This window comes from Carassius carassius, chromosome 46 (assembly GCF_963082965.1).
Source record: "Carassius carassius chromosome 46, fCarCar2.1, whole genome shotgun sequence".
Taxonomy (NCBI): Eukaryota; Metazoa; Chordata; class Actinopteri; order Cypriniformes; family Cyprinidae; genus Carassius; species Carassius carassius.
In genome coordinates, this window is record NC_081800.1 from 22,948,585 (window position 1) to 22,975,125 (window position 26,541).

At 37.9% G+C, this 26,541-nt stretch overlaps 1 protein-coding gene across 2 annotated transcripts in view; it reads right to left on the bottom strand.

Annotated features, from left to right (window-relative positions):
* Positions 1–2,844: 2,844 nt before the first annotated feature.
* LOC132129472 (ralBP1-associated Eps domain-containing protein 2-like) overlaps positions 2,845–26,541 on the bottom strand; it is a 42,777-nt gene continuing 19,080 nt past the window's right edge. The window contains exons 6-18 of one of the 2 annotated variants that reach the window (XM_059541090.1): positions 26,051–26,189; positions 25,877–25,940; positions 25,629–25,797; positions 24,425–24,509; positions 24,055–24,123; positions 16,282–16,330; positions 15,437–15,573; positions 14,972–15,033; positions 14,536–14,625; positions 11,140–11,193; positions 10,819–10,952; positions 7,571–7,676; positions 2,845–3,432 (exon numbers count right to left, since the gene is read on the bottom strand). In XM_059541090.1, the coding sequence (XP_059397073.1) occupies positions 3,364–3,432; positions 7,571–7,676; positions 10,819–10,952; positions 11,140–11,193; positions 14,536–14,625; positions 14,972–15,033; positions 15,437–15,573; positions 16,282–16,330; positions 24,055–24,123; positions 24,425–24,509; positions 25,629–25,797; positions 25,877–25,940; positions 26,051–26,189 (1,227 nt within the window). In that variant the 3' untranslated portion in view covers positions 2,845–3,363. Of the gene's footprint in view, positions 3,433–7,570; positions 7,677–10,818; positions 10,953–11,139; positions 11,197–14,535; positions 14,626–14,971; positions 15,034–15,436; positions 15,574–16,281; positions 16,331–24,054; positions 24,124–24,424; positions 24,510–25,628; positions 25,798–25,876; positions 25,941–26,050; positions 26,190–26,541 lie in introns of both variants that reach the window. The other variant, XM_059541089.1, reaches the window with a different exon arrangement.

The window sequence follows — 26,541 nt, forward strand, 5'->3', positions numbered from 1 at the left end:
GAGACATGAACTGACAGGAAAAGCGTCAAAGGCATCAGGTTCCATTCATGTTAACTCTATGCATAATCTATGATATGCATTCCTCCACCACAGAAAATCATTTCAACAACTTGCAAAAACAAACAACAATTACATATCATGAACATTTAAAAACGAATGAACTACAAACATGCGAGGCAAGACACACCACATCCATCATAATCTCCCATAATTCCACTGGTTTATTGACACATTCATGGACAGAACACTCATGCACCAGAACACAGTGCATGAGAAATTCAGTCAGTATCAAAAACACACAACATGGCCCACAACAAGCTCAACTCGCTAAACCACCAATATATTTTGCATAGGAAAGGATTTAGCACACTTTTGAACAAAAATACAGACATTTATCTTATTTTGTAAATTCTTTTTTGCAGTTGCTGGTTTTTATTTAATGCATTTTTTTTTAATAATCAACCTTTTCTGACATTGCATGTGTACCCTCCAAAATTATTTTTCAGATTGTAATAAATGCTTAAGAAATTACAGAAAAGTTAGAAATAATAGTTAATGATATGGAAAGCAATAAAATAAAAAGTTAAAAAAGAAAAATAGAAATAATAATAATAAAAATAATAATAGTTTTTTTTTGTAATACATTACAAGCACGATCACTGGATCGCTGATCTGAGGTTAATGTGGCATTCAACAGGTACATCTACATATTCTAACATTCCAGTCTTTAACAGTCCTTTACTATCAAACTACTCACATACAACATGCCGTCAGAACTACCTGTGTAAAAATAAAAGCCTCTTCAGTGCAAACGTTCATCTTCATGCATGAACACAAACACACTCAACAACACATCCATGTTTATAAACTTTTGTCCCAGCACACAAAGTCATGATTATTCTACATTTTATTTAATTAACAACAGTGTTCATCATGGGTAAACCATATGAAAATGATCAAGGGACATTTACCCCAAAACCAAAAAAAGAAAAGAAAAAAATAAGTTATTTATATATATATTTTTATATATATATTTTTTTTTTATTTTATTTTTTTTTATTTTTTTTGGTTACTATTTGCGATTTTACTCTATTTATTATTTTATTTTTCATGATCAGGATATTTTTTGTTGTGCTTATTTTAGGTCATTATTAAAATGGACTTAATTCTCATAAAACAAATCTTAAATGGGCTTTACTATAGGCTACACATAAAAATTTGAATATTTATTATAATAATTATATATATATATATAATATATAATATATATATATATATATATATATATATATATATATATATATACACACGTGTGTGTGTGTGTGTGTGTGTGTATCAGTGATGCGCGGGTTGATCCAAAATGAGCGGGTGCCTGCGGTTGCCCGCGGTTACGAGTCATCGCAAAATGTTTTTAATGATATTCAGGTCGCGGTCGGTCGGGTCCTTTGAAATAAAAATGCCAATTAAACTTTTGTCATTTATATAGTACTAGACACATTTTTAAGAAAAGCCTACATAGGCCTACACTTTATTGGCTGAATAACTGGCATGAAGATGACGCAAGAGCTCAATCTGCGCGTAGAGATGGAGGGGATAAAAAAGACTGCATGGGGAGCAACAGCGCTGTTTTTGTTAAAACAAGATTTTGACGACTTCATTAAGTTTTGTTTATAGAAAACTATTTTTAAAAGATTTTCGTTTTGTATAAATTGTATCTTAATTTTGATCAATGTTTTATCAATCCCGTATTTAATAAATAAGAAGCAAATATATAGCCTAGCAGACAATTCAATTCAATTCAATTCAAGTTTATTTGTATAGCGCTTTTTACAATACAAATCGTTACAAAGCAACTTTACAGAAAATTATGTTTCTACAATATTTAGTAGTAGCTAGTAGTTTGTGCACGTTTGACAGGATTTTAGAAAAAAAAAAATAATAATAATAATACAAGACGTAGTCAGCTAGACTATACAATGTAATAAGGCGCCGGCAGGATCACTTGCATTGCATGTGAACTAAACTCAGCGTGTGCCTCAGATTTGAGAAATATAGGCTATATATTACAGAAAGCTTGAAATGTCTTCTTGTAAACGAAAATATTCAAACCAAAATAAACGGGCTACTCTCTGATTATGTAATCCATATGAAATGTGAATTTCTCTCTGACGTTCAAGGCGAATCTGCATTGCCAACTTCATCTGTGCAGCGACACAGAAAACACCAGTTTATTACTAAACAATAAAATGACTCCTTGCATATTTTTGAACCAGCAGGCCGTTCTGGGTTGAGCGAGACCCCACGGAATGAGCGAGCGGATCGGGATATTCAGAAATGCGCTCTCCGCTCACGAGCTCGGATCGGAACAAACCCGAGCCTCAATGTCTGCTGACCTTGCAGAAACATACAAATAGACATAGCCAGACTAGACTATTTTAGTACAAATTATGAGCTTACTGACGATTTTGTATAATTCTTGACAAAATTATAATATATTAAGTTTTGTTGGTTTTTTATTTTTGCCTAGTTAGTTTTGCCTACGTTCCTATGGCCCAATGACGCTACGATGAGCATATACTGCTTTTTAAAAATGCGGGTCAGGAAGCGGGTCGTGTACAATATTTTATTAAATTTTTTTGTGCAGTCGGAGTTGCGGGCGGGTTAGTTGAAAACGTCAGTCGGGTGCGGGTTATTAATACATTGACCCGCGCATCACTGGTATGTATATAGCCTATATATGTGTGTGTGTGTGTGCGTGTGTATGTGAATATATATATATATATATATATATATATATATAAATCTTGTTTTTTTTCGTCTGTTTTTGGGGTGAAATGTGTCTTGACTTTTTCAGGATATTGACCCTCATAAGCTTATTCTTGGTAGAACATGATCAGCCTCAAACAAATTCAGGTTTACTAAATTATGGTAGCTAAAACACAAAAAAGTAGTTTCAATCATTAGTCGATGTGTTTGTGCAGTTATAGAACTGGATCCATTGCATAAACCATAAACCAATTTCCAGTTTCCTGGAATGAAGGGAAATAATGAAGCTTTTGCTTTTTATTGACATGTGTATCTAGCGGTTAGCTGTGTTAGCATGATTCTAAAACAGGCAGGAACACACAAACACAAACTCCGAAACCAACAAAACAAAAATAGTTTTTCTGACCAAACAAACTTCCTAGAATTCTACACGTTCTCCCGTGGAGGTAAATCCCCTTCCTGTGCTTCTGACACAGTGTTTGTGGCGTCCCAAATGTTTGGTCACTTAAAGTGCGTATCCTGTCATGTGACTGAGTTACAGCTCACAGTATTAGACACTAGAATGATGGAAAGTGAGGGAAAGCGAGCGTGTGTTGGTCAGATTGACGCCACGGGCCGCAGCAACTCCAGCTGGGATTCCAGAGTGACTCGCTCCTGATGTACAACCTTATGAAGAAACAGAGGAAGAAGAGAAAGAAACACAGCTGTGATTATCTGAGATAAGCTAAGCTGACTCTATTAAATTAAACAATTTCTTTTCACGATTTCCTTCAGGCCTCCGTGATTTCCTCCACTCTTTCACAATAAAAAAAACATGAAGCCAAAAACGTTAAGTGATCTGATCCAGATACATCCAAATCCACATCTCCTCAATCTCTTCTGAAAGAAAGAACTTGATAATAACATGCTTTGAGTGTTGTGTGCACCATGTCACCATGACAAGGTGTTGATGTGTTGCTAGACGGCCCTAAAAGGATTTAGAGTGTTGCAACATTTTTTGGGGCTGGTTTTAGTTTGTTTCTTAGAGTGTTCTGAGTAAATTTACAGTTACTGTGCAGTTTTTAAGGTGTTCTGAGTGGATTTAGTATGTTACTTTAGGGTTGAAAGGGTGTTCTGAGTAGGTTTAGTGTGTTGCCCTGCAAATGCTAAAGCCTTCTGAGTGGGTTTAGGTTGTTGATTTGCAGTTGCTAGGGTATTCTGAGTCAGTTCAGACTGTTGCAATGCTGTTGCTAGGGTGTAGCTATACCTTTGCTATGATATTCGTATTGGGTTCAATCTGTTGCTATGTGGTTATTAAGGTATTCCTTGTGGGTTTGGTCTGTTGCTATGTGGCTGCCAGGGTGTTTTGAGTAGTTGCTAACATAAAAAAAATAAGCAATAGTAATAGTGATGCTGGATTTAACACTAATAAGTTGATCCCCATTTGACAAATGTTTTGAGCAAACAGACACTTGTCGGAAGGCTACTGAGGTCACGCCCGTCAAATGACATCAAACAGAAAGGATCAAAGCTGCCGTTCTGACACTCACAGATGTCTCTGGAACGTTTACTGCTAGCTGTCTTCATTTGTCATTAACGTCTTATGTATCACGTATCTTCTAGAACAATCCAGACACACATCACAGTCACAGTCATCGGACACCCACCAGGAACATCTTCTCAAATATCTACACTCGTCTGACTGCTTTTTGAAATATATGTCAGATTGTTGTTGTATCAGTGTATCTGACCCTCTATACACGGGGTCAATGCTCAATCTCACCAGACTTCATGCATTGCCACTCTGGAAGTTATAGGCAATATTGGATATTTTATTGCACATGCTCATTTCTCCTGTTTTAACATTTATATCGGCCATCATGTAATACTCACTTAAAGTTCATATTTAAAACACAATTTAATACAATTTTTACATGTAATACTTAGCAAATCTCAACATCAATATGCATTTTTCATACTGTACATTATGTTCTGAGGCCTAAATTCACATGAACATTTAAAACAACAATTTTTGTGTTTACATTTTTATAAAAAAAAAAAATCTCTCTAATCAAATCCATCTACACCTTCAAGCATTCACAGAAATTCTATATTTTTGTTGTACTATATATTTTATTTTCACAACACAACTGAAATAAAATAACTATATTTTGTCAGTTATGTTAAAATAATGTCCAAACTTTGCTACATTAAATAATAAAAGTTATTTTATATTAATCAATTTTTATATGCATATTTATATTTTCATTTAATTATTTACTGTATGCTGAATAAATAAATGTAAAAAATAGATTTATATTGAAAAAATTTTTTATAAAGCAAGAATGTTCTCAAAACTAGGAGTAAGTCTAGAAAACAAGCACTTCGTAATGTGAGAGTTGTAGCGTAGCGTGCAGTGGTCCGCAGGTTAACAGTTCCCAGCATGCAGTGCAACCTGCTCTGCACTTGGGTGTTTATGAGCAGCAGTCTAGCGTCTTTTGTTTGTCCTTTCCCTCACTTTCTTTCATTCTCTCTTTCTGCTCTCATTATTGGTGGCAAAATACATTTCCAAGAACATTCTGGTGCTCATTAGAAATATCTCAAATAATATCTCAAAATAAAATCTGTTAAATCATTTATGCATTCTCATGTCAAACCCATATCACTTTCTTTGATACGGGTTTCTCAACGAGAAAATGATGACAGAATGTTTTTTGAGTGAACTGTAAGTCAGGGTTCCCACTCTTTTTCAGAGATCATTTTCCAGGACTTTTCCAGGACATTTCAAATTTCATGATGATGGGAATAAAATATAAGGATCACATATTCACAGCCTAAAGTAATATATTCCTCTCTCCTCTCTTAAAAAAAGCATAAAATTTATGGCTATAACCCAACTATAAAATCAGAAATGCACCACACACACACACACACACACACACACACACACACACACACACACGTCTGGTTCACTATCCTGCTAGAGAATCTCCTTAGACATAATGGTTTCTATACTGTAAAAACTGTATATTCTATCCCCCTACACTATCACAGAAAACTTTTGACATTTTAAAAAAAAACATTTAGTATGTTTATTGATCCATTTCCCCCATGGGGACTGCTGGCTGGTCCCCATAATGTAAAAGATCTCAGGTTATACTATCCTTGTGGGGACCATTTGGTCTCGGTCTCTCTCTCTCTCTCTCTCTCTCTCTCTCTCTCTCTCTCACACACACACGCGCACGCACGCACGCACGCACGCACGCACACACACACACACACACACACACACACACACACACACACACACACACACACACAGCTTCTGAAGGTAAACTCTACACTTTATTTTAATGAACACATTATAACGACTGCCTAGGCCCTTCTTGTTAAGCTTCCCCTTCCCTCTTCCCCCAACTGCAGTCTCCAAAGAAATAAAAGGCATTATAAAAAAAATAGTTTGCAAAAAGCATCTGTCCCAAACAGACTAAACAACAAATAAATGTCTGTCCAAAATATTTACTGCATTAAGCTCCACAGTAACCTTGTGATTTTTTTTTTACTGTTTGAGTTGGCTCAAACACTCTTGCAACTTTTCCAAGCTTTGTTTTAGAGCTGTTAACAGGATGTTCCTTCCTTGTGTTAATTAATGTTCCTTATTTAATAAAAAAACCACTAGTTATAATCTAGTGTTTTAATAAAATATCAAAGAACAGTATATCACAATTGTATAAATAACGCAACAAATGTAATGTTTTAAAATAAATACAATTTAGAATAGAAAGAGGAAAGGTAAGATGCTTTAAAAATTTAACTATTACGACCAGCAGATGGCAGCAAATAACAGTCTTAATGAGTGAATCATTGGAGTCACTCTATCAAACGATTCATTCAAAACGCTTATTTAGGAATGAAGAAAATGGCGGTCTTCATGAATGGGTCATGAATCGTTTCTCAAAGATTCAGTCGGCAAAGAAACGTCGCTGTACTGTTTGTTGCTAAGAGAAACGTCTGTTTGGAACTACTAGGTTGGTGAAACAGAGCAAACAGACAATAGTACAATAGCAAACGTGCCTTTATATATACGTTTATATAAGTACTATTATATACTACTGGCCTCCGCCTCATGTTCACAAGTCTGTGCTGCACTATGAACATGCAATTATCGCTGTGCATCGCGTCAGCGTTTCATTTTCACTTCCTATATCGTTCATAAAACAGGTTTGGGAAATTTGGGTCTGATTTGTTATGGGGATGCAAGAAGTTCCAACGATTCTAAATAAAATAGACTTAACAAATCGATAACCTTTTCTCAGACAAATGCAGTCACGCATGCTGTAATTCGCCGTGCAGACCCCTTGCACATGCGTATCAAAATAATTACTTTACAATAATATTAACATGTAATTAAATATTACATCCATACCAGTAAACATTTGCTGCAAACATTCGAGCACTTAATTTCTAGCACCTGAAAACCGGCAACACGAGACAGCGTCATACGTCACAGGGAGCTTAAACAGCGCGAGCTCATGTGTCAAAACCTTTCTTTTACTGTCTATGGTCAAAACTCAGCATCCCTGAACAGAGCACTTTCTGTTACGTTAATTGTTTCAACCAGTTGTCGGCAAATTCGTAATGATCAAGAACATTTAAAAATAATAATTTTCCAGGACAACAAGATTTTTTCCAGGACAATCTATGTTTTCTCTCATTTTCCATGTGTTTTCCAGGACTGGAAAATTGGTCATTAATATTCCAGGATTTCCAGGTTTTCCAGGACGCGTGGGAACCCTGTGTAAGTGTAAGTGTACGGTTGGTGCACCTTTAGCTGTTGCTGTAGTTCACTGTTGAGACGTGTCAGGACTGCGTTGGTTTCTCGGTTCTTCCGTATGGCCATCTGGATCTCTCTCTTCTGCTTGGGTGGAGGCCTGGAGCACAACAGCAGATAATCATCTCCCGTGTCTATGTGTAGAAAAGCTTTCAATGGTGTTCAATTCATGACCCCACTTGCTTAGCATTTATAAATCACTGATACATGCTGTTTGCTCCCTGATGTGTCGTGTGAGAGGGATGTTTATTGATATATGCATTTTAGGATTTATATTTAATATAAAAATAAAATGTTTTATTATTTTCATCATTGTATTTTTTCTTATGGAATTAAATAAAAAATAGACTTACATATGTTAAAGATTACTTATTTATGTTTTTGTAAAAAGTTACTATAAACACTGCCATTCTTGTCTATTTAATATTATATAATTAATACATTTAAAATTATTATAATTATTGCATTTTTTTAATCTGCTCACTAGGGGTGTAACGATTCACTCGTTTTCTCGATGCATCGATTACAAACCCTGTCGATTCATATGCATCGATCTTGAAACATGATTTTTGAATCGTGAATCGCCGATCTTGGACAGTAATCGATTCAAAATGCTAAGAATCAAATGAATCGCGATTTCTATAGCGATTCAATGCTTTCAAAATGTATACACGTTAAATTACTACACGCACGAATTAATGGAGACCTTGAAGAGTGTTCGTGAATCGTGCCTCTTATCTGTCCTTCACGCGCTCCACTGTTTACCGCCTGAGACTGTCACAGGATTGCGCTCGCGCTCCGTTCGTCTCTGACGCAGCTGACGTGTGATCTATAGGACTCGTGGCCAGTAATGCTAACGTGAAGTAGTTTTACTTTTCTGTAGTTTGTCAATGGCTCTGCATCTTACCGACGGAGTTACCGGAGCCATCGACAGCTGTATTTATTGCATGGACGGAGCAGAAATGTAAGTGTCTGAATCATACGCACAGTTCCATTGAATGATAAATGTTTTTAAACAACGCGGATGAACCGAATATACGAATGAAACTTTTAAAATTAACCACAGCATTAACAACGACCTTGAAATAAGAGCGCGAGATTTATCTGATAATCAGATGCATGAAAGTAGCGTTTGTTTCATTAGCAATAGGGGTGCACCGAAATTTCGGCCGCCGAAAATTTTCGGCCGAAATGGCATTATCGGTTTCGGGCCGAAATAAAAAAAAACAACCGAAAACGTAAACCGAAAATGAATGTCACCCGCCCCTCCCATCCGTGCACAAGCGCTTAGGTTTCACTCACGGTCGAGCTGTTATCACGCGTCTGCCTATCAAAGATTAAGCATGTCAAAGGGCTGTCACAATCAAAAAAAGCTTGTCACAAAAGCTGCACAATCGATCGGACCAACCAACACAAGTTTCGAAAACGAAAACAGGGAATCGATTTTAACGGCCTTCTCTCGGAGCGCGTCCAGCTCGTCACTATACGCTCGCAGCGAACACGCGTCACACAGCAACTGCAGGTTCTGACACACACACACACACACACACACACACACACACACACACACACACACACACACACACACACACACACACAGAGCCTATTAGTGCATAATATCAATGTAGCCTTCAGTAATGTTTTTCATTGATGTTATGGCAGTCCACATTGCTGACTTGTGGGCGTCTCAAGCGCCCTCTTTACGTTCGCCCTAATGCCTGTTTAGTTGTCGGTGGATTTGCCTATATTTGGTGTTGAAAAACGGATCAACGCCAAATATAGGCAATTTACTAACGATTCAATGAACACTTTGCCTATGTCTCAAAAATCGAACAGGATTTTTTTTTCACAAAAGTGACAGCCCTATACGAGAGGACACCAAAGTTGCAATATGTAACATTTGTTCTGCAAAAATCTCCAAAATTGTGGATTTTTTTTGCACAATTTTTAAAAAACTTTTATTTGATGGAACATAAAACTTGAAGAATAATTATTATTTATATTTATTGTAAAAAATATTTTATGTTTTGTTATGTAACTGTTAATAAAAGTTTGATTATTATATTGTGATTTTTCAATTCAGATCCATTAAATCCAAGCAATATATATATATACGTTTTTAAAAGAAGCCATTTTCGGCTTCAGTTTCGGTTTTCGGCATCCTAAATTTTCGGTTTCGGTGCAGAATTTTCATTTCGGTGCATCACTAATTAGCAAACAGACATCTGGCACGTGTTCTCTCAGAATCATTCGCTGATGGAGAGGAAAAGTTAAATAGAGATGAAGACGTTTTCACACTGAAAGAGAAGCGATCTCGCTCTCATAGACGTGCCAGGCTATCTGCAGCTAAACTGAATAAAAGCAGAATGAACTGATGAAACCCACAAACAATTTATGAATGATGCAGTGCTAATTGACATTTATTACAGTACAGAAACTATAAAGTATATTTTCTACCTTATTCTGTGCAGAAAATTTAAATAATTGCTAATTAAATGTAGCCTAGTATATAAAACAATCATAAAATTGCCATTAGGAAAAAAATATATATTACAAATGATTGATTATTGTCCAGCAGTGTATTTGATTTATTACAGCTAATTAAAAGTAATTAAAAAAGAAGATAATTCCTTGTAAAAAAAAAAAAAATAATAATAATAATAATAATTATTATTATTAATATTATTATATAATGATTGTATTTGACATTTCTGTCACTTCTGAAATTATGGCTATGCCCCTGGTGTGACAAAATGTTAGCTTAAACATAATACTCTTTAAGCCCTTTTTTAAAAACTTGGCTTACATACATTTTTACGTATGCCATGTCGCATCATTAAACTATCATTTAACAATGGACAAAAGGTTTTTTTTTCTTTTCTCTAACCTATGGTTCTCTAACCATAAATGCTACTGTAATTTGCCCCCTGACTAAGCATTTAAAGAATTTAGTAGAAGCATTTAAATAATCCCGTGAATGCACTTAAAGAATGAAGAATCGAATCGTTATAATCGAATCGAATTGAATTTAATTGTGAATCGAATCGAATCGTTCTAAATTTGCAAAAATCGTTATTGAATCGAATCGAAAACCTATGAATCGTAATCGAATCGAATCGCTGCCTTGCCAAAGATTCACAGCCCTACTGCTCACCTTTTTAAAAAAAATTATAAGGAATGTTCCTGCTATAATATCTTATTGTAAACATGGCCATTAAAAAAATGTATAAAAATATATGGACCTCTGGGTAGATTTGGTCAATGTTGCAGCAGAGTAGGGCGTGGCCAAGGGGGGCGTGGCACTCTGGCTTTCAGGGTGGAGCTTTCTTCGCACTGGCTTCTGAGGGGCGTGGCCTTGGTGTAACACTGTAGAATCCTGGGAAGAGATTTAAATATTAAATATAGATTTTGAGAGAAACGCATCAAACATGCCAATACACTGAAGATGAGCAAAATATGCTCATGCTGATGAGGGGTTTGAGCATCTGTGAGATATGGGCTCCTTTTAAAGGGGCTCAGAAGAAGTGTTTGGTGCTTGTTAATGGGACGGGGTCAACTCTTACCGATTTGGGAGGTGTCAGGTCCTCTGTGCTCAGACCTCCTCTCACGCTGCTCTCCTGCTGTAAAATAATGAGCAGTCTAAGTCTCTCACACAGAGGAAATGGGCAAAGAAAAAGAGATTTAGAAGTGAAGGCCGCATTAAATTCTTCCTTGGCTCTTTAAAGTGAATTACACAGCTCTCCCTCTATGATGCGCCGTGTGTTCATGGATCACTGAGGGCGGATCATACCATCAATCTTGACCCTCTCAGTAAAGACTCTCTGACTTACAACATCCAATTTACACTTCATTTCACACAAATGCGACTGCTGTTCATTTAACCCTGTGTGACTGGAACGGCCATATTTACATGCTATATCACTCTATGAGTGTTGTGTAAACATTCAATCACTTCATAAAAAAGCAATGCATTGTTTAACTTAAAAAGCACATACTGTAACATCCAGGACTGTGGTCGCTGTGGCACAGAGAATCTGTTCTTTATAGCACAATGAAAAGTAATAGCAGAAACAGGCCGATTGCAAGGCTATACATTTGCCTGAAAAGTCATAAAGTGGTTTGATTTGCTGTGCCATGCAACAAGTTATTTAACCCAGCCAGCCGTACAATCAGGAAAACATGCAAGAGTTATGAGCGTAATACATCCGCGTGAAGGTAACGGTGCCCATCCCCGCCTATAAAAACTCAGAAGGACTATTGTACAGAAAAGAAGTATTAAAAACAAATGTTCCTTCAAACAGTACAAAATCTTGAAAAAACTTAACCGAGCCGAAAACCTTTCTAGCATATGATCTGTAAGAGAAAAATAGGATAAAATGAAATTTGATTAGATGCATAGGGTCAAATATTCTAAACTGGTCAGTTAAAGCTGTTTAGTCATCTACAACAGCGCCACATGTTGTTTGTGTAATGTACTGAGCTGTGAATTTTTTTGTCAAAAAATACAGAGGAATTAGCATGCAGAATTAATTCTATTTACTCATCTAATGAAGAGAGGACTGCAAAGTGCTTAAAAGAAAGGCCTGCATCTTTATGTACTGGTCTTTATGTTCTTTTATAAATAATCAATATATATATATAATCAATATTTATAAATAAACTATATATATATATATATATATATATATATATATATGTGTGTGTGTGTGTGTGTGTGTGTGTGTGTTTTCTGAGACTATGTTTCCATCTCTCACCTGTCTCAGCAAAGCACTTTTTTTGTTTATTTTAATTTATTTTTAATTTATTTTCATTTTATATTTATATGACTTTTTATTCAATATGATATAAATACTATATTGCTATTATAATGTAATAAATGGAAATAATAATTTTACTATTATTATCTCACAATCTTAGATTTATTTTAATAACTGCAATAAAATAAAATAACAAATAGAGATAAAATGATCTCGACTTTCAAAAGTAAATACATTTTTAGATTATTCTAAAAGATTATTATACAGATTACCTGAACACAAACAAAAAAGGGTTCAGAAGGAATTAGAGGCAATGCTGGGGATGGGAGTAATTGAGGAGTCCCACAGCAACTGGGCGAGCACGATAGTTTTGGTTCCTAAAACAGACGACAAAAGAGACGAAGGCTGCAGTATTGTGAAATAGAAAAGTAGTTTGAAGTACATGCGCATGTCGCGCGATTGTTTTCTTTGTTTAATTAATAAAATACCCACAAGCCTCAGAAAGCCGACCCTGGTCTCCTTTCTTCTCATCCATATGACTAGAAACTGTATTACAATTATTTATATATTTTTTTGAATAAAACAAAGGTTATTTAATAATAATAATAATAAAATAATATATATATATCAGCGCCAAATCAATTACTGGCCATTATTATTAGAGATTTTGTAGAGATTAGTGGAAGGTATGTGCCTTCAAAATGCAGTCTAGAAAGGCAGATTGCTGGGTTTATAAACTCACTTGTCAGTTCGTGCCTGATTAAAACACTGTGTTTCTCTGTCCAACAATGACCTCATAAACACATTACTCACACAACTATGACAAATGAATTTCACGCAGCGATCACATTCGCTCTCATCACATTACAGAAGCCAAAAGTTAAAAGCATGAAGGGGTAAAAAGGCCATAAAGATGAAGGAAGGCTCGTGGTAGGAGACGGTTAAATGCTTTTGAGGACTTCAGCTGAGTTATGAGTATTTGATCAGACCAGAAACCCTTCATATAGAGTCTACAGTCATATCTTCATATCTTATGTAAGTATTATCTTATATTTGCAGGTGCGTGTGCTGTCAAAACAGTGTGTGTGTAACATAAGCTGAGGTAAGAACGGCTCACAGCGGTGAGCGTATGAACTTGTGTAACGCTGCTGTGTGTGTGTGTGTGTTTTCATTGGGCTCCTGTGGCTTTATACTTTTATTAAACTGTGGGAAACTGCCGTCTCTTCCCAGCCTGCAGCCACAGAAACAAGAACACACAAATCATGGACAGTAACACGGCTGAAGTGGTGAAGACATGTTCACACATGCCAAAAAGAGGAAGTTCAGACTATTCAAACGGGGATACATAATTAATAACAGAGAGAGAGAAGCGATGACAGACAGCAGTAAGAGTGTGTGTGTGTGCAGAATTTCAATGAATCTAACTTTATTAAACAGGCAGATTTGACTTCAAAGATAGAAGAAATATATGTATATATATATATATATAAATAATATTTTTAAAATATTTGTATAGTTAAATATTTTTGGACATTATTAATTGCAAACTCATGACTGAGACCCTGCATATAATATGTATATATAATATATATATATATATATTCGTTTTAATGGAACAAATAACCTAAAAATCATAAAAACTTTCTTAACTTCATAACGTTGATAGAGCTATATATTATATGACCAGTTAAATAAGTTATATAATAATAATAATAATAACAATAAAATTATAAACTCTTTATCCTCACAGCACACTATTTTAAAAATACAAGTAATTTGAAAATAGTTTTAATAATTCTTATAATTTTCATACAACCTCTGATTTACAAAGTACAAAGTATTTAAGTACAAAATTACTATTAATTTAAATAAAAAATATAAATGAAAATAATTACTTATTCTTAAAATTCTTATTTTAAAATGAGATTTAAAAATGTTATTAATGCAAAATTAATTTAAAACAATCACAATTCTCTCACCTCATTCTTACTGTATACAATCCATTTATTATAAAGTTAAATTTACTGTTTAAAAAAATAATAATTATAATCAAAATTAATTTAAATCAGAAGTTACATTCGGTTCATGTTAATCAAATGTCAGTTTAGAGATCCCACATCTGGAGTTATTAAATTGTATGTGTTTTAGTAGCACTAGTTATGCCATATTTGTACGTAGGATCAAACCCTAACATCTACTCACCTCCACCCTAAACTTGCTAAAATCTGCAAAGTTTGGCTGCTGAACGGCCTTCTGGGAACTCTTCTCTGAGCCAGGGAGGAAGCTGAAGATCTGAAACATTGAATTATAACACAAGTTATTACACAATACAGTTACAGAATGGTACGAATGAATAAATAAAAAATAACCACTGCATGAAACAGACTAATCATCTAATTGGATGAACCACGTTTGAAACCACAGTAAAACAGCTGACAAAAACTGCATATCAATTAAATTCTATATTAATGTACAAAAAAGATATAGATCATCTTTGACCAGTTACAAACCCGCTTAAGGTCAAGTTGGGTTTTGGAACATGGAAGCTGGAAGAGCTAAGAGCAAGCTAGAAACCACACAGATGACAGCTTAAACTGGACAGGAAATACTTTAAATGAGGAGATGCTGAGCGGTTCACCTGTGTAGCTGGTGGTCGTGGAGGGAGAGCTGGAGGAGGAGGCAACCAGCCACTTTTAGCACCTGAGAGAGGAAAAGCTATTCAGAAAAACGTCCTCGCCACTCTAAAACTACTACTACTACTGAATTTGATTACATATGATCAGCACAACTATAAATTATTTCACATCCACCATGTACTGCAATAATCAGCAATTATTTTGCACAGCTTATTTACTAAAATATTACAAGTACAGATAATTGATAAAGAAATCACAGACACTGCTGTAGTAAAAACAAAAAATATCACTGTCACTTCAGAACACACCAATATCGCATCAAAACACCAGTCAAATATTTACTTCAGTTAACATGAATGCAATAAATGTAATATATATCGAAATGTCTGTGCCTTGTATTCTCAGTATATGAAAGTCTGTACGTGTATACGGTTTAATACCCAAAGACTGCTGAGATGAGTGTGGACCTTGGGCGCTCTGTTGGAAGAGCTTGTTGAGGTCGAGAGAGGAGGCGCGGGAGTGAGTCTTCTGGGGTCGAGGAGGAGGAGTGGGAGGCTCCTCCACCTTCTTCATGGCATCATCTATGGAGGTGCTGGAGTATGACCTGAGGGGTAAAACACGCATACAGACCTCTTTGACACTGTACATGAAGAAATACATAATGTAGTGTTATCATGGGTATACAGGTGTCAGGTCCAGGTGTAATACCACAGTAGCATGGAATGAATGCCATCTACAGTACCATAATATTTACATGGTACTTTAAGTATTTTAAAGAACTCATTGGTACTACCACGGTAAAATCCGCAAAAAGATTTTCTGTTAAGTAAAATAAAATAAATACATAATAATAAATAATTGTTACTTTTTTTTAAAGATTAAGATATTATGCTCATCAAGGCTAAATTTATTTCACCAAAAATACAGAACAAAATGTAAAATTGTGAAATATTATAATAGTTTAAAATAGTTGTTTTCTATTTGAATATATTTTAAAATTACATTTATTTCTGTGATCAAAGCTGAATTTTCAGCATCATTACTCCAGTCTTCAGTGTCACACGATCCTTCAGAAATCATTATAATAAACTGGTTTGCTTTTCAAAAAAAATATATATATATTAATAATAATAATAATAATAATAATAATAATATCAATCTTGAAAACAGTTGTCAGCTATTTTTATGGAAACCATGAGGATTTTTTAATGAATAAATGTATGAATCTCTTTTTTTTTCTTTTTCTACAACATCAGAGTCAAAAAACATTTGAATGGTAATGTAGCAGTAGTGAGAGTTTAAAAGATTTTACCTGGGCCGTGTTCTTGACTTCATGTTTGTATCAAGTTCTTGTGGTGAATCTGTAATACAATTTTACATAAAGAACTCAGTTACACAGTAATTTCTGCAAGAAAACTGAATCCTAAAGAGAAAAATTACTAATTTCATTTAAAAGCCAAACAAAAGCATCAGACTTCACCAAGAACACCCGAAAAAAATTTACAAATTGTTCTTTTATTTACCCGTCATCTAGAGAAGTTTTAAGCCGGTCCTAAACTGAACTGCTCTCTCTAGCCAAAAGATTTCACTTCTCAGCAGAAACTGAATCGTAACACTAAAACATCAAACACACTCGAGAGCATCGAAACTATCCAACAATACCATCTGAAACAGGCCTCGAACACCTACAGCTGCAGTTAACTCCTCAAACGGGCCTGTCTCCTATCCCATCATGCACTGGGGCATTGACAAAGACTCAATGTCAACTTTGATTCTCTTTTCTACCAACACTGGGGAAAAAAAGCATTTCATAAGAACCATATTGGAAGCAACACGGCATTCAAATTGAAGTAATAAAGTCCAGGATTATTTGTGAACGCCCAAGGGATCTGGGCACTTTAATAAATATGAGCTGTTATTGGATCAGAGCAGACTGCATGAAATATTAAAAACAAAAGGTCAGCGCTGTTGATATAACAGGCTTTGGGTCCACACCCAGAGGCGCTGAGGAGGTTTACTTCATAAAATCACACCCATCATGAGAGATGATAACAAACAGGCCTCTTCTAGAGTGATATATCGTATTTTCAGGACTAAAAGTCACACTTTTTTCATAGTTTGGCTGGTCCTGCGACTTATAGTCAGGTGCGACTTATTAATCCAAATTAATTTGACATGAACCAAGAGACAACATCACCGTCTACAGCCGCGAGAGGGCGCTCTATGCTGCTCAGTATTTTTGGTCTGATGCGACTTATACTTATGTGCGACTTATAGTCCGAAAAATACGGTACTACTCACTTAAAATGACTTCAACCTGATCTGAAGACCACAAGAGCTGATTTGCCAAGACAGAACAGTGATTGGTCCGTTTTTAATCATGAACCATCTCACCATTGGTCACTTAAAGGATAAATTCTGTCATTATTTACTTGTGTTGCGGCAAGCACAAATGACACAAAAGTAGATGTTTTGCAGATTGTTCATGCTGCCCTTTTCCATACATTGGGATCAAGCACACAAAAAGTAGACTAATAAACTTTGTTGAAAGCCTTCGGTAGTCGTATGATATGTCAGGTGGAGAAACAGACCAAAATTACCATCCGTAGTTCTCAAATTAGCATTCGTTCATTTAGCAGACTTATAAATAAGGAAGAAGCAGACTTATAAATAAGGAAGATGACAAGCTATTCAGCTGTCCCTGTTTTCAGATGGTATTTGCATGGAATTTATGTTTTTGACTGGAGGAAGCATAATTATGGAACATGGAGTCATATTTTGCTATTTAAAAGTTAAAACACCTTAATAATGGATTTTTTTCTAACAAACATGCAGCTGTTTTTTTAACAGCTGTTTGGGCTCTCATTCTGATGGCACCCATTCACTATGAGGATACACTGGTGAGCAAGTGATGTAATGCATTTCTCCAAATTTGTTCCCATGAAGAAACAAACTCATCTACATCTTTCATGGACTGAGGGAGAGTACATTTTCAGTAATTAAAATTTTTGGGTGAACTATTCCTTTAAGGAAGCAATAAGTTGAAGTACTAAAATTATTAAAATTAAAACTTAAGTAAAATAAATTAATGCTCAAAAGAAATATTAAAAAGCTTAAATCTAAAACAAACAAAAAAATTAAATAAAACTAGAACTAAAAAAAAGGGAATTTAAAATATTAATAAATACTAATATAGTATATACATAACACTAAAATAACACATGTAATAATTTTAAATCTTATTTATTTATTTGTTTGTTTGTATTGTTGTATTCCTGCAGGTCTAGAATTCTCTATCAGGCTGAATTCTGCTGTGGCCCCCAAAATATTTGTACACCGGAGACATTGAAGAAACTTGCACTGGATAATAAAATACCAAAGCAAGTTGTCACGGAGACAAACCCCGTGATTCCCTCTGATGGCCAGCAGAGGCCTCACCTGAATACTGACACACACGCATCCATTCACTCACTTACACTGACAACACTACATTTCCCATAAGCCCCGTCCTTGGACTCTGATCACCTGCACAGGTGCCAATCATCAAGACTGTGCATATAAGCTGGACTTTCACAGTAGTTAGACGCGTAGTTAGAAGTCTTGATTTGCTGTGTCTGTCATTTCTGAGCGTTATTTCCCGTGTTTGATTTCCTGTTACCGATTCTGTCTGTTATCTTCTACGTACCTTTGCTGCCTGCCTACCGACCCCTTGCTTGTTACTGGATTTTGATTCTCTGTTCTTCCCACGCTGTTGATATTGCTGGTTCCGACCATTGCCTGTACGACAACGAGTCTTTACAATAAAGCCTGCATTATGGATCCCATGTCGTGTTCTGGATCATTACAGTAGACTTCGCCACATCAAGATCCAGCGGCTTTTGAAGGTCTTTACACCACCATGGCGGCCCAAGCCAGTCAGATTGCGGCCAATCAGTTTCAGCTAAATCGACTGACAGCGATCACAGAGGAACTCGTCAAGGCCGTGCAGAGTCTCCACACAGCAACCGTCGCCACACCAACGCCGAAGGCATCCGCCATTGGCCACACGGCAGGAACGCCATCTCAGGCCACTCCCTGTCTTGCTTTCCCGGATAAATACAACGGTGACGCCAGCAAGTGTAAGGGATTTCTATTACAATGCTCTCTGTTTGTGGAACAGCAGCCCTCACTGTATACTACGGATACTGGGAAGATCGCCTTTGTTTGTTCATTATTGACTGAGAAATCACTAGAATGGATTACGGCCGTGTGGGGTTCCGATGGATCTGCATTTACCTCCTTTCAGGCTTTCCTACAACAGTTCCGGGCAGTTTTCGATCATCCTAAGGAGGGAAAAGGAGCTGGAGATCGCTTATTGGAGTTGTCATAAGGCAGAATGATGGCGGCGGATTATGCTCTACGATTTCGCACTCTGGCTGCACAAACTAACTGGGTGAGCGACACATTAAAAGTACTCTTCCGCAAGGGGCTCAATTATGATCTGCAAACGGAACTAGCATGCAGAGACGAGGGCAGAGATCTCAACAGCTTCATCGAACTGACCATATCCATTAATAATCTGCAACGTGCCCGGCGCCCCAACTCCCGTAGCACTGAGCATTCAGCACCCTTGCCCTCTCAGGAATCTACTGAACCCATGCAGGTCAATACTTACCACTTATCTACGGAGGAAAGAGATCGACGTATGTCCAATAGGTTATGCATGTATTGTGGACTGCCTGGCCATCAACGCAACCACTGCTCCACTCGTACCTCTACCTTCTCCCAACGCTCGGTGAGTACTCCTCTCACTTCCATGTGTGATACCCAGAGTGTAAGCATTCCCGTTGAGTTTTGGATTAACAACAGACAACTTATCACCTCTGCCTTACTCAATTCCGTGGCTGCAGGCAATTTCCTTTCTGAAGAGTTTGCTCAGAGGTGTAACATTCAACTCATTCCATGCTCTACCTCTCTCTCAGTGGAGACAATAGATGGTCGTCCACTGGGTTCAGGATCCATCACTCACCTCTCCCGCAAAGTCATAATGGCGGCTGGCTTACTGCACAAGGAGAGAATCCAATTCTACATCCTTCCCACCTCTCACACACCCTTGATTCTTGGATTACCCTGGCTACGTCTGCATAACCCCCAGCTCTCATGGAGAGAGGGTCAAGTGGTGAAGTGGAGCAATTACTGTCAACAGAATTGTCTTTCCCTGGTCAAACCTATTCCTGTCTGTTCCGTGTCACTTACCTCCATTCAAGAGTCCATTTCCGATCTGCCAGAGGAATATGCAGATCTTCTGGAGGCCTTCAGTAAGAAACAAGCCAACACCTTACCTCCTCATCGCAAGTATGACTGTGCCATCGATCTTCTACCAAGGCATTCTCCTCCAAAGGGTCGCATCTTCCCACTGTCTCAACCAGAGTCAGACGCCATGAAGGATTACATCAAGGAGGAGCTCCAGAAAGGGTTCATCAGACCATCCACATCCCCTGCTTCATCCGGGTTCTTCTTCGTAAAAAAGAAGGATGGTGGCCTCCGTCCCTGCATCGATTATCGTGGACTAAATGAAATGACGGTAAAATTCCGATACCCGCTTCCGTTGATTCCTTCAGCCCTCGAACAACTTCGCACCGCCCAATACTACACCAAACTGGACCTGAGGTGCGCCTATAATCTCATTCGCATCAGGGAGGGAGATGAATGGAAGACTGCCTTCTCCACTACCACTGGACACTATGAGTATCTTGTGATGCCGTTCGGACTGGCTAATAGTACATCTGTATTTCAATCATTTATTAACGAGGTTTACAGAGACATGCTGAACATATCTGTGATCGTATACATCGATGATATCCTGATCTTCTCTAACAACCTTCCTGAACACATACAACATGTCCGAGCAGTTCTCCAACGCCTCATTCAATACCAGTTGTACGCCAAGGCTGAGAAATGCGAAATCCATACAACTTCTACCACTTTCTAGGGTACATCATCAGTCCAGGAGGAGTAACCATGGACGAGAAGAAGGTCAACGCCGTGCTCAACTGGCCTGAACCCACAACCCTCAAGGAACTGCAACGATTTCTGGGATTCGCAAACTTTTATAGAAGATTCATTAGGAACTTCAGCACTGTTGTCGCCCCGCTCACCTCACTGGTCAAGAAGGGAACTCATCGACTCCAATGGTCAGATTCCACTCACAAAGCTTTCCAAACCCTGAAACAACAATTTAGTAACGCGCCCATCCTCTGTCACCCTGACCCCTCATTGCCCTTCATTGTCGAGGTGGACGTATCCAACACAGGCATTGGAGCTATCCTGTCACAACGCCCAGATCCTGCTGCTAAACTTCATCCATGTGCCTTCTATTCTAGGAAACTCAACTCGGCAGAGCGCAACTACAGTGTTGGGGATCGGGAACTTCTTGCCATGAAGGCAGCTTTTGAGGAGTGGAGGCACTGGCTAGAGGGAGCCACACATTCGTTCACTGTACTAACGGATCACAAGAACCTGGAGTACTTACGCACCGCCAAACGCCTGAATCCCCGTCAAGCTAGATGGTCTCTGTTCTTCACAAGATTCGACTTCTCTGTAAATTACCAAACCGGCTCCAAGAACACTAAGGCAGATGCCCTGTCACGTCAGTTCGAGGAGGAGAACATTCAACCTGCTACAGAACCCATCTTACCGCTCCATGTGGTGGTTGCTCCCATTCAATGGGATATCATGACTCTGCTCCAACAATACAGGGAGCAGAACGAGAACCCAGTAGCCTGTCCAGCCGATAGAATCTTCGTTCCTGAAAATCTTCGTGACCAGGTCATCAGCCAAGTTCACTGCCATCCATCATCCGGTCACCCAGGTATCACTGCCACCATCAATCAACTGGAGAACCGCTTCTGGTGGGAATCACTGCACAAGGACACAGCTACTTACATACAGCAATGCAATAACTGTAATATTAACAAAGCATCTCAACAATTTAATGCCGGTCTCCTGCAACCACCACCCATTCCTCAACGACCCTGGTCTCACATTGCCATTGACTTTATTACCGATCTTCCCAGTTCACAGGGCTATACCACATATACTCACCATCATAGATCGGTTCTCCAAGGCTTGCAGATTCATTCCATTACCCAAACTACCTACCGCTCTCCAGATGGCAGAACACCTGTGCAACTGGGTCTTCCGATTGTATGGTTTACCCGAGGACATTGTGTCAGACCGAGGACCTCAATTCACTTCTCAATTATGGTCAGCCTTCTTCAAAGCCCTGAACATTAATGTCAGCCTCACCTCTGGGTATCACCCTCAAGCGAACGGACAGGTAGAGAGGCTCAACCAAGAGCTAAACCGTTTCCTCAGAGCTTATTGCAACCAGAATCAGGACGATTGGGCTCGATACTTACTATGGGCAGAATACGCACAGAACTCCCTTATCAAACCATCTACCAGTCTAACTCCCTTTAAATGTGTACTGGGCTTCCAACCACCAATGTTCCCCTGGTCAGGAGAACCAACGGACGTCCCAGCAGTAAACGACTGGATGGCACGCAGTGAGGAGGTTTGGAATCGGGCTCATGTTCACCTGCAACACGCTGTTAGGAGGCAAAAGGAGCAAGCGGACCGCAGAAGGCGCCCAGGTCATGATTATCAGCCTGGCCAGTGGGTATGGCTTTCAACACGGGATCTCCGTCTCCGGCTCCCGTGCCGCAAGTTGAGTCCAAGGTACGTGGGTCCATTCCAAATCACTAGACAAATAACTCCAGTTTCATTCCGGTTAGCACTTCCTAACACATATCGTATTTCTCCTACCTTTCATGTATCCCTGCTCAAGCCCGCTGCTGGTCCCAGAGACGAGGGAGAGGGGAGGTCCCGTGCACAGGCCCCTCAACCCATCACCATAGAGGGCGAGGAGGCGTACCAAGTCCAGGAATTACTCGATTCCAGACGTCGGGGCAGAATTCTACAGTATCTGGTCGACTGGGAGGGGTACGGTCCAGAGGAACGCTCATGGGTAAACTCTGAGGACATCCTAGATCCCAATCTCATCGGTTTACACCCTGGAAAACCGGCCCCTCGACCCCGTGGTAGACCCCGACGTCGTGGGCCTCCTCGCGCCAGGAGTCGCTCGCAGGGGGGGGGCTCTGTCACGGAGACGAACCCCGTGATTCCCTCTGATGGCCAGCAGAGGGCACCCTCACCTGAATACTGACACACACGCATCCATTCACTCACTTACACTGACAACACTAAATTTCCCATAAGCCCCGTCCTTGGACTCTGATCACCTGCACAGGTGCCAATCATCAAGACTGTGCATATAAGCTGGACTTTCACAGTAGTTTGACGCGAAGTCTTGATTTGCTGTGTCTGTCACAGTTTGTGACAGATTTGATTTGACAGTTTGTGACTTGATTTTCTGAGCGTTATTACCCGTGTTTGATTTCCTGTTACCGATTCTGTCTTTTATCTTCTACGTACCTTTGCTGCCTGCCTACCGACCCCTTGCTTGTTACTGGATTTTGATTCTCTGTTCTTCCCATGCTGTTGATATTGCTGGTTCCGACCATTGCCTGTACGACTACGAGTCTTTACAATAAAGCCTGCATTATGGATCCCATGTCGTGTTCTGGATCATTACACAAGTGGAGTTTTTCACTGATTTCAAACCTGGTGCAGCCTATCTTCATGTGTTAAATTAGAAAATATGTGATCTTGTGCTTCAGAGGTTTGGAAGATTTAGTTTTTGACACAAACGTACCTGATGGCATGAGAAGATCTGGAATCTAGTGCATATGTCTTATGCTACCTTTATGTAGCTTTTATGCATAATTTTTTGAGTTAGACAGGATCCATTTGCTTGCATTATATTGAAAAGAGCACCTGGAACATTCTGATGAACATCTCCCTTTGTGTTTCACAAAAGAAACGTCATACAGGTTGAACAAAATGAGGATGAGTTAAAGACCACAGTATTTTCATTATTGCCTGAACACAGACGGTAAAGCATAGGTAAATTAGAGGCTTTGGTTGATTTGGTGTGGGTCAGGGGCGTGTGCGTCGCCCGCTGCGCCTGCGGACAGTGACTCACCTGGCTTTAAAGTGCTGAAATGCTGTATTAGCTTTTCATGTGGCTCTGGAATTCTCTTTGGGCTGAATTCTGCTGACACAGCAATAAAAACACACAATTTACATAAGAAAATCAGTAAGTTAACAGGTTTTCCCTCTTAAGTGTGGAAGAGTGGCCTCAAAAATATCTGCACACTTAAGAAACTGAAAAAACTGGAGAGAAAAAAATTATCATTGCATTAAATTCTAAAATATCAAAGCAAGTCTATTTTAAAGTATTTCGACATTATTTAGACATTTTAACTTTTTTGGCCTCTGTATAAAAAACATTAGATATATTTTTTTCCTTTAATCATGTTTATGTTTTTTGACGTCTGGCTCCGAAGTCATACCCCGTTTCCTGCTTTCATCTCTCACTTCCTGCTTAGCGGTCACACCTTGTCTAGAGGTCATCTGCAGGTCAACAGAACCTATAATCTGTTTGGGAAAATGAAAAGCAACCATAAAATGAGGTTTACTCAGAGATAAGGGCAGGACTAGCTGGATTTTTGGCTCATTGAGATCTCATTGGAAACTCATTAGCACCCTCTGCCTTCAGCCAAATAAACATGCTCAGAGAAACATGCTCTTTCTTTACTCTGTGTGTGTGTGTGTGTGTGTGTGTGTATATATATATATATATATATATATATACATACATTTAATTAATAATGTATGCATATATATATATATATATATATATATATATATATATATATATATACATACATTTAATTATTAATTTATGCATGTTGTTTTGTACTAGTTTTTTTCTATATGGAGGTAAATTAACAAAACTGATACATTTTTACAACCATTACAGGGACTATCAATGATGAAGCCACAGCTAAATGTTTGTGAATGAATTAATAAAAATAAAAATCAACCAGTGATGTTATTGTTAACTAATACATTTTAGTAAACATCGTTTTAACGGAAAAAGCGGTTAATTGACAGCTGAAATTAAATAACATAAATATAAATTTAACTTAAACTGAAAAAAATAAATAAATAGAAAAGTCATTGGCAACTCAAAATTATATAAAAATGAAATAAAATAAATATATATAGATATATACAATAAAACTGATGACTATATGTATGTGTGTAGATATGTGTGTGTGTGTGTGTATATATATATATACATATATATATATATATATATATATATATATATATATATGTGTGTGTGTGTGTGTGTGTTTGTGTTTTGTGTGTGTGTGTGTGTGTATTTGTTTTGATGCTCTGGCAATACTGTGTGCAGATGATCAACATGCCAATCAAAAGAAAGAGAGAAGAAAAGAACAGAATGAAAATGTACAAAACATTGTGATCTTGGCCTAAATGTAAAATTAAGCTCTTTTATGAGCTTATTGGCTCTAGGCATCATATTGTCATCATAATTTGTCATTTTAAAACAATTGCAATTGGAGCTCAGTTAAATGCTCTGAAATTTCTCATAACTGCAAAACATGATACTGAATAAGAACCACTGGACGTCATTAAATACTTCAGGTGCAAATACTGTAGGCATTTTGTGAGTTTTAGATCTCATACCTCAGATGGTGGCGCTGTAAGCAAACCTGCTTCCACAAAGCCCGGTCTCAACGTGGCAGGGAGCGTTTCAGGAAGAGGGTAACCATTTTTCCGGGCCACGATCAGATGGAAGGCAGTGCAGAACTCCGGGAAAGTGAGAGCGCCATCCTTGTCAACATCGCTCAGCTCCCTGAAGATCAAAAAAGACTGTTGTAATGCAAAGAGACCCTTCACTGCATGTTTAAGAGGAACTGAGGCTTTATGTTCACCATATATGAGACAGCTCTGGAATCGGAAGTTTCGACTTGGTGAAGAAGTTTTTTGCAACAGTTCCTGAAAAAACAAAAAAAAACAAAGCAAACTTCAAAACATGCCCACATAAAGCCATAAATCCAACAGTATGAGATGATCTCAGATGTGTTTGTGGTGCAGATCTCTCTTACCCATGATGAGAGCGCTCAGGTCAGGCTGGAGACTCCTGAACTGGTTGGTATAGTATTCACGCTGCTCCTCTGTGATCCTCCAGGGGTCGTCCGAGTAATCGACCTCCACGCGCTCCACCAGCCGCTCCACAGACGCAACCTGAAAGAGAAAAACTTCAGTTTGAGGAGACCTGAAAAGCCTAAAAATGAAAATATTTTAATATAATAATTATGTATGCCTTTCATTGATGTCAAGGAAGCAGCAGGCTCTTGTTGATCAGTCAATAATGGAAAAATAGCTTTTTATATAAAAGGAACCAAAGTAGGACTATTCTTTTTAAAAGACATGTGTGGCCTTTGCATTGCAGTATATAATTGATTATAAGTAAAGCTTAACATTTCTGAAATAGCATCTATAAAACATGCCATCAATAATGCTAATGTTAATGAAAATATCTTTATTTTCATTTTATTTCTTAGCATATCTTACTATTAAACTATAGGTTATGCCT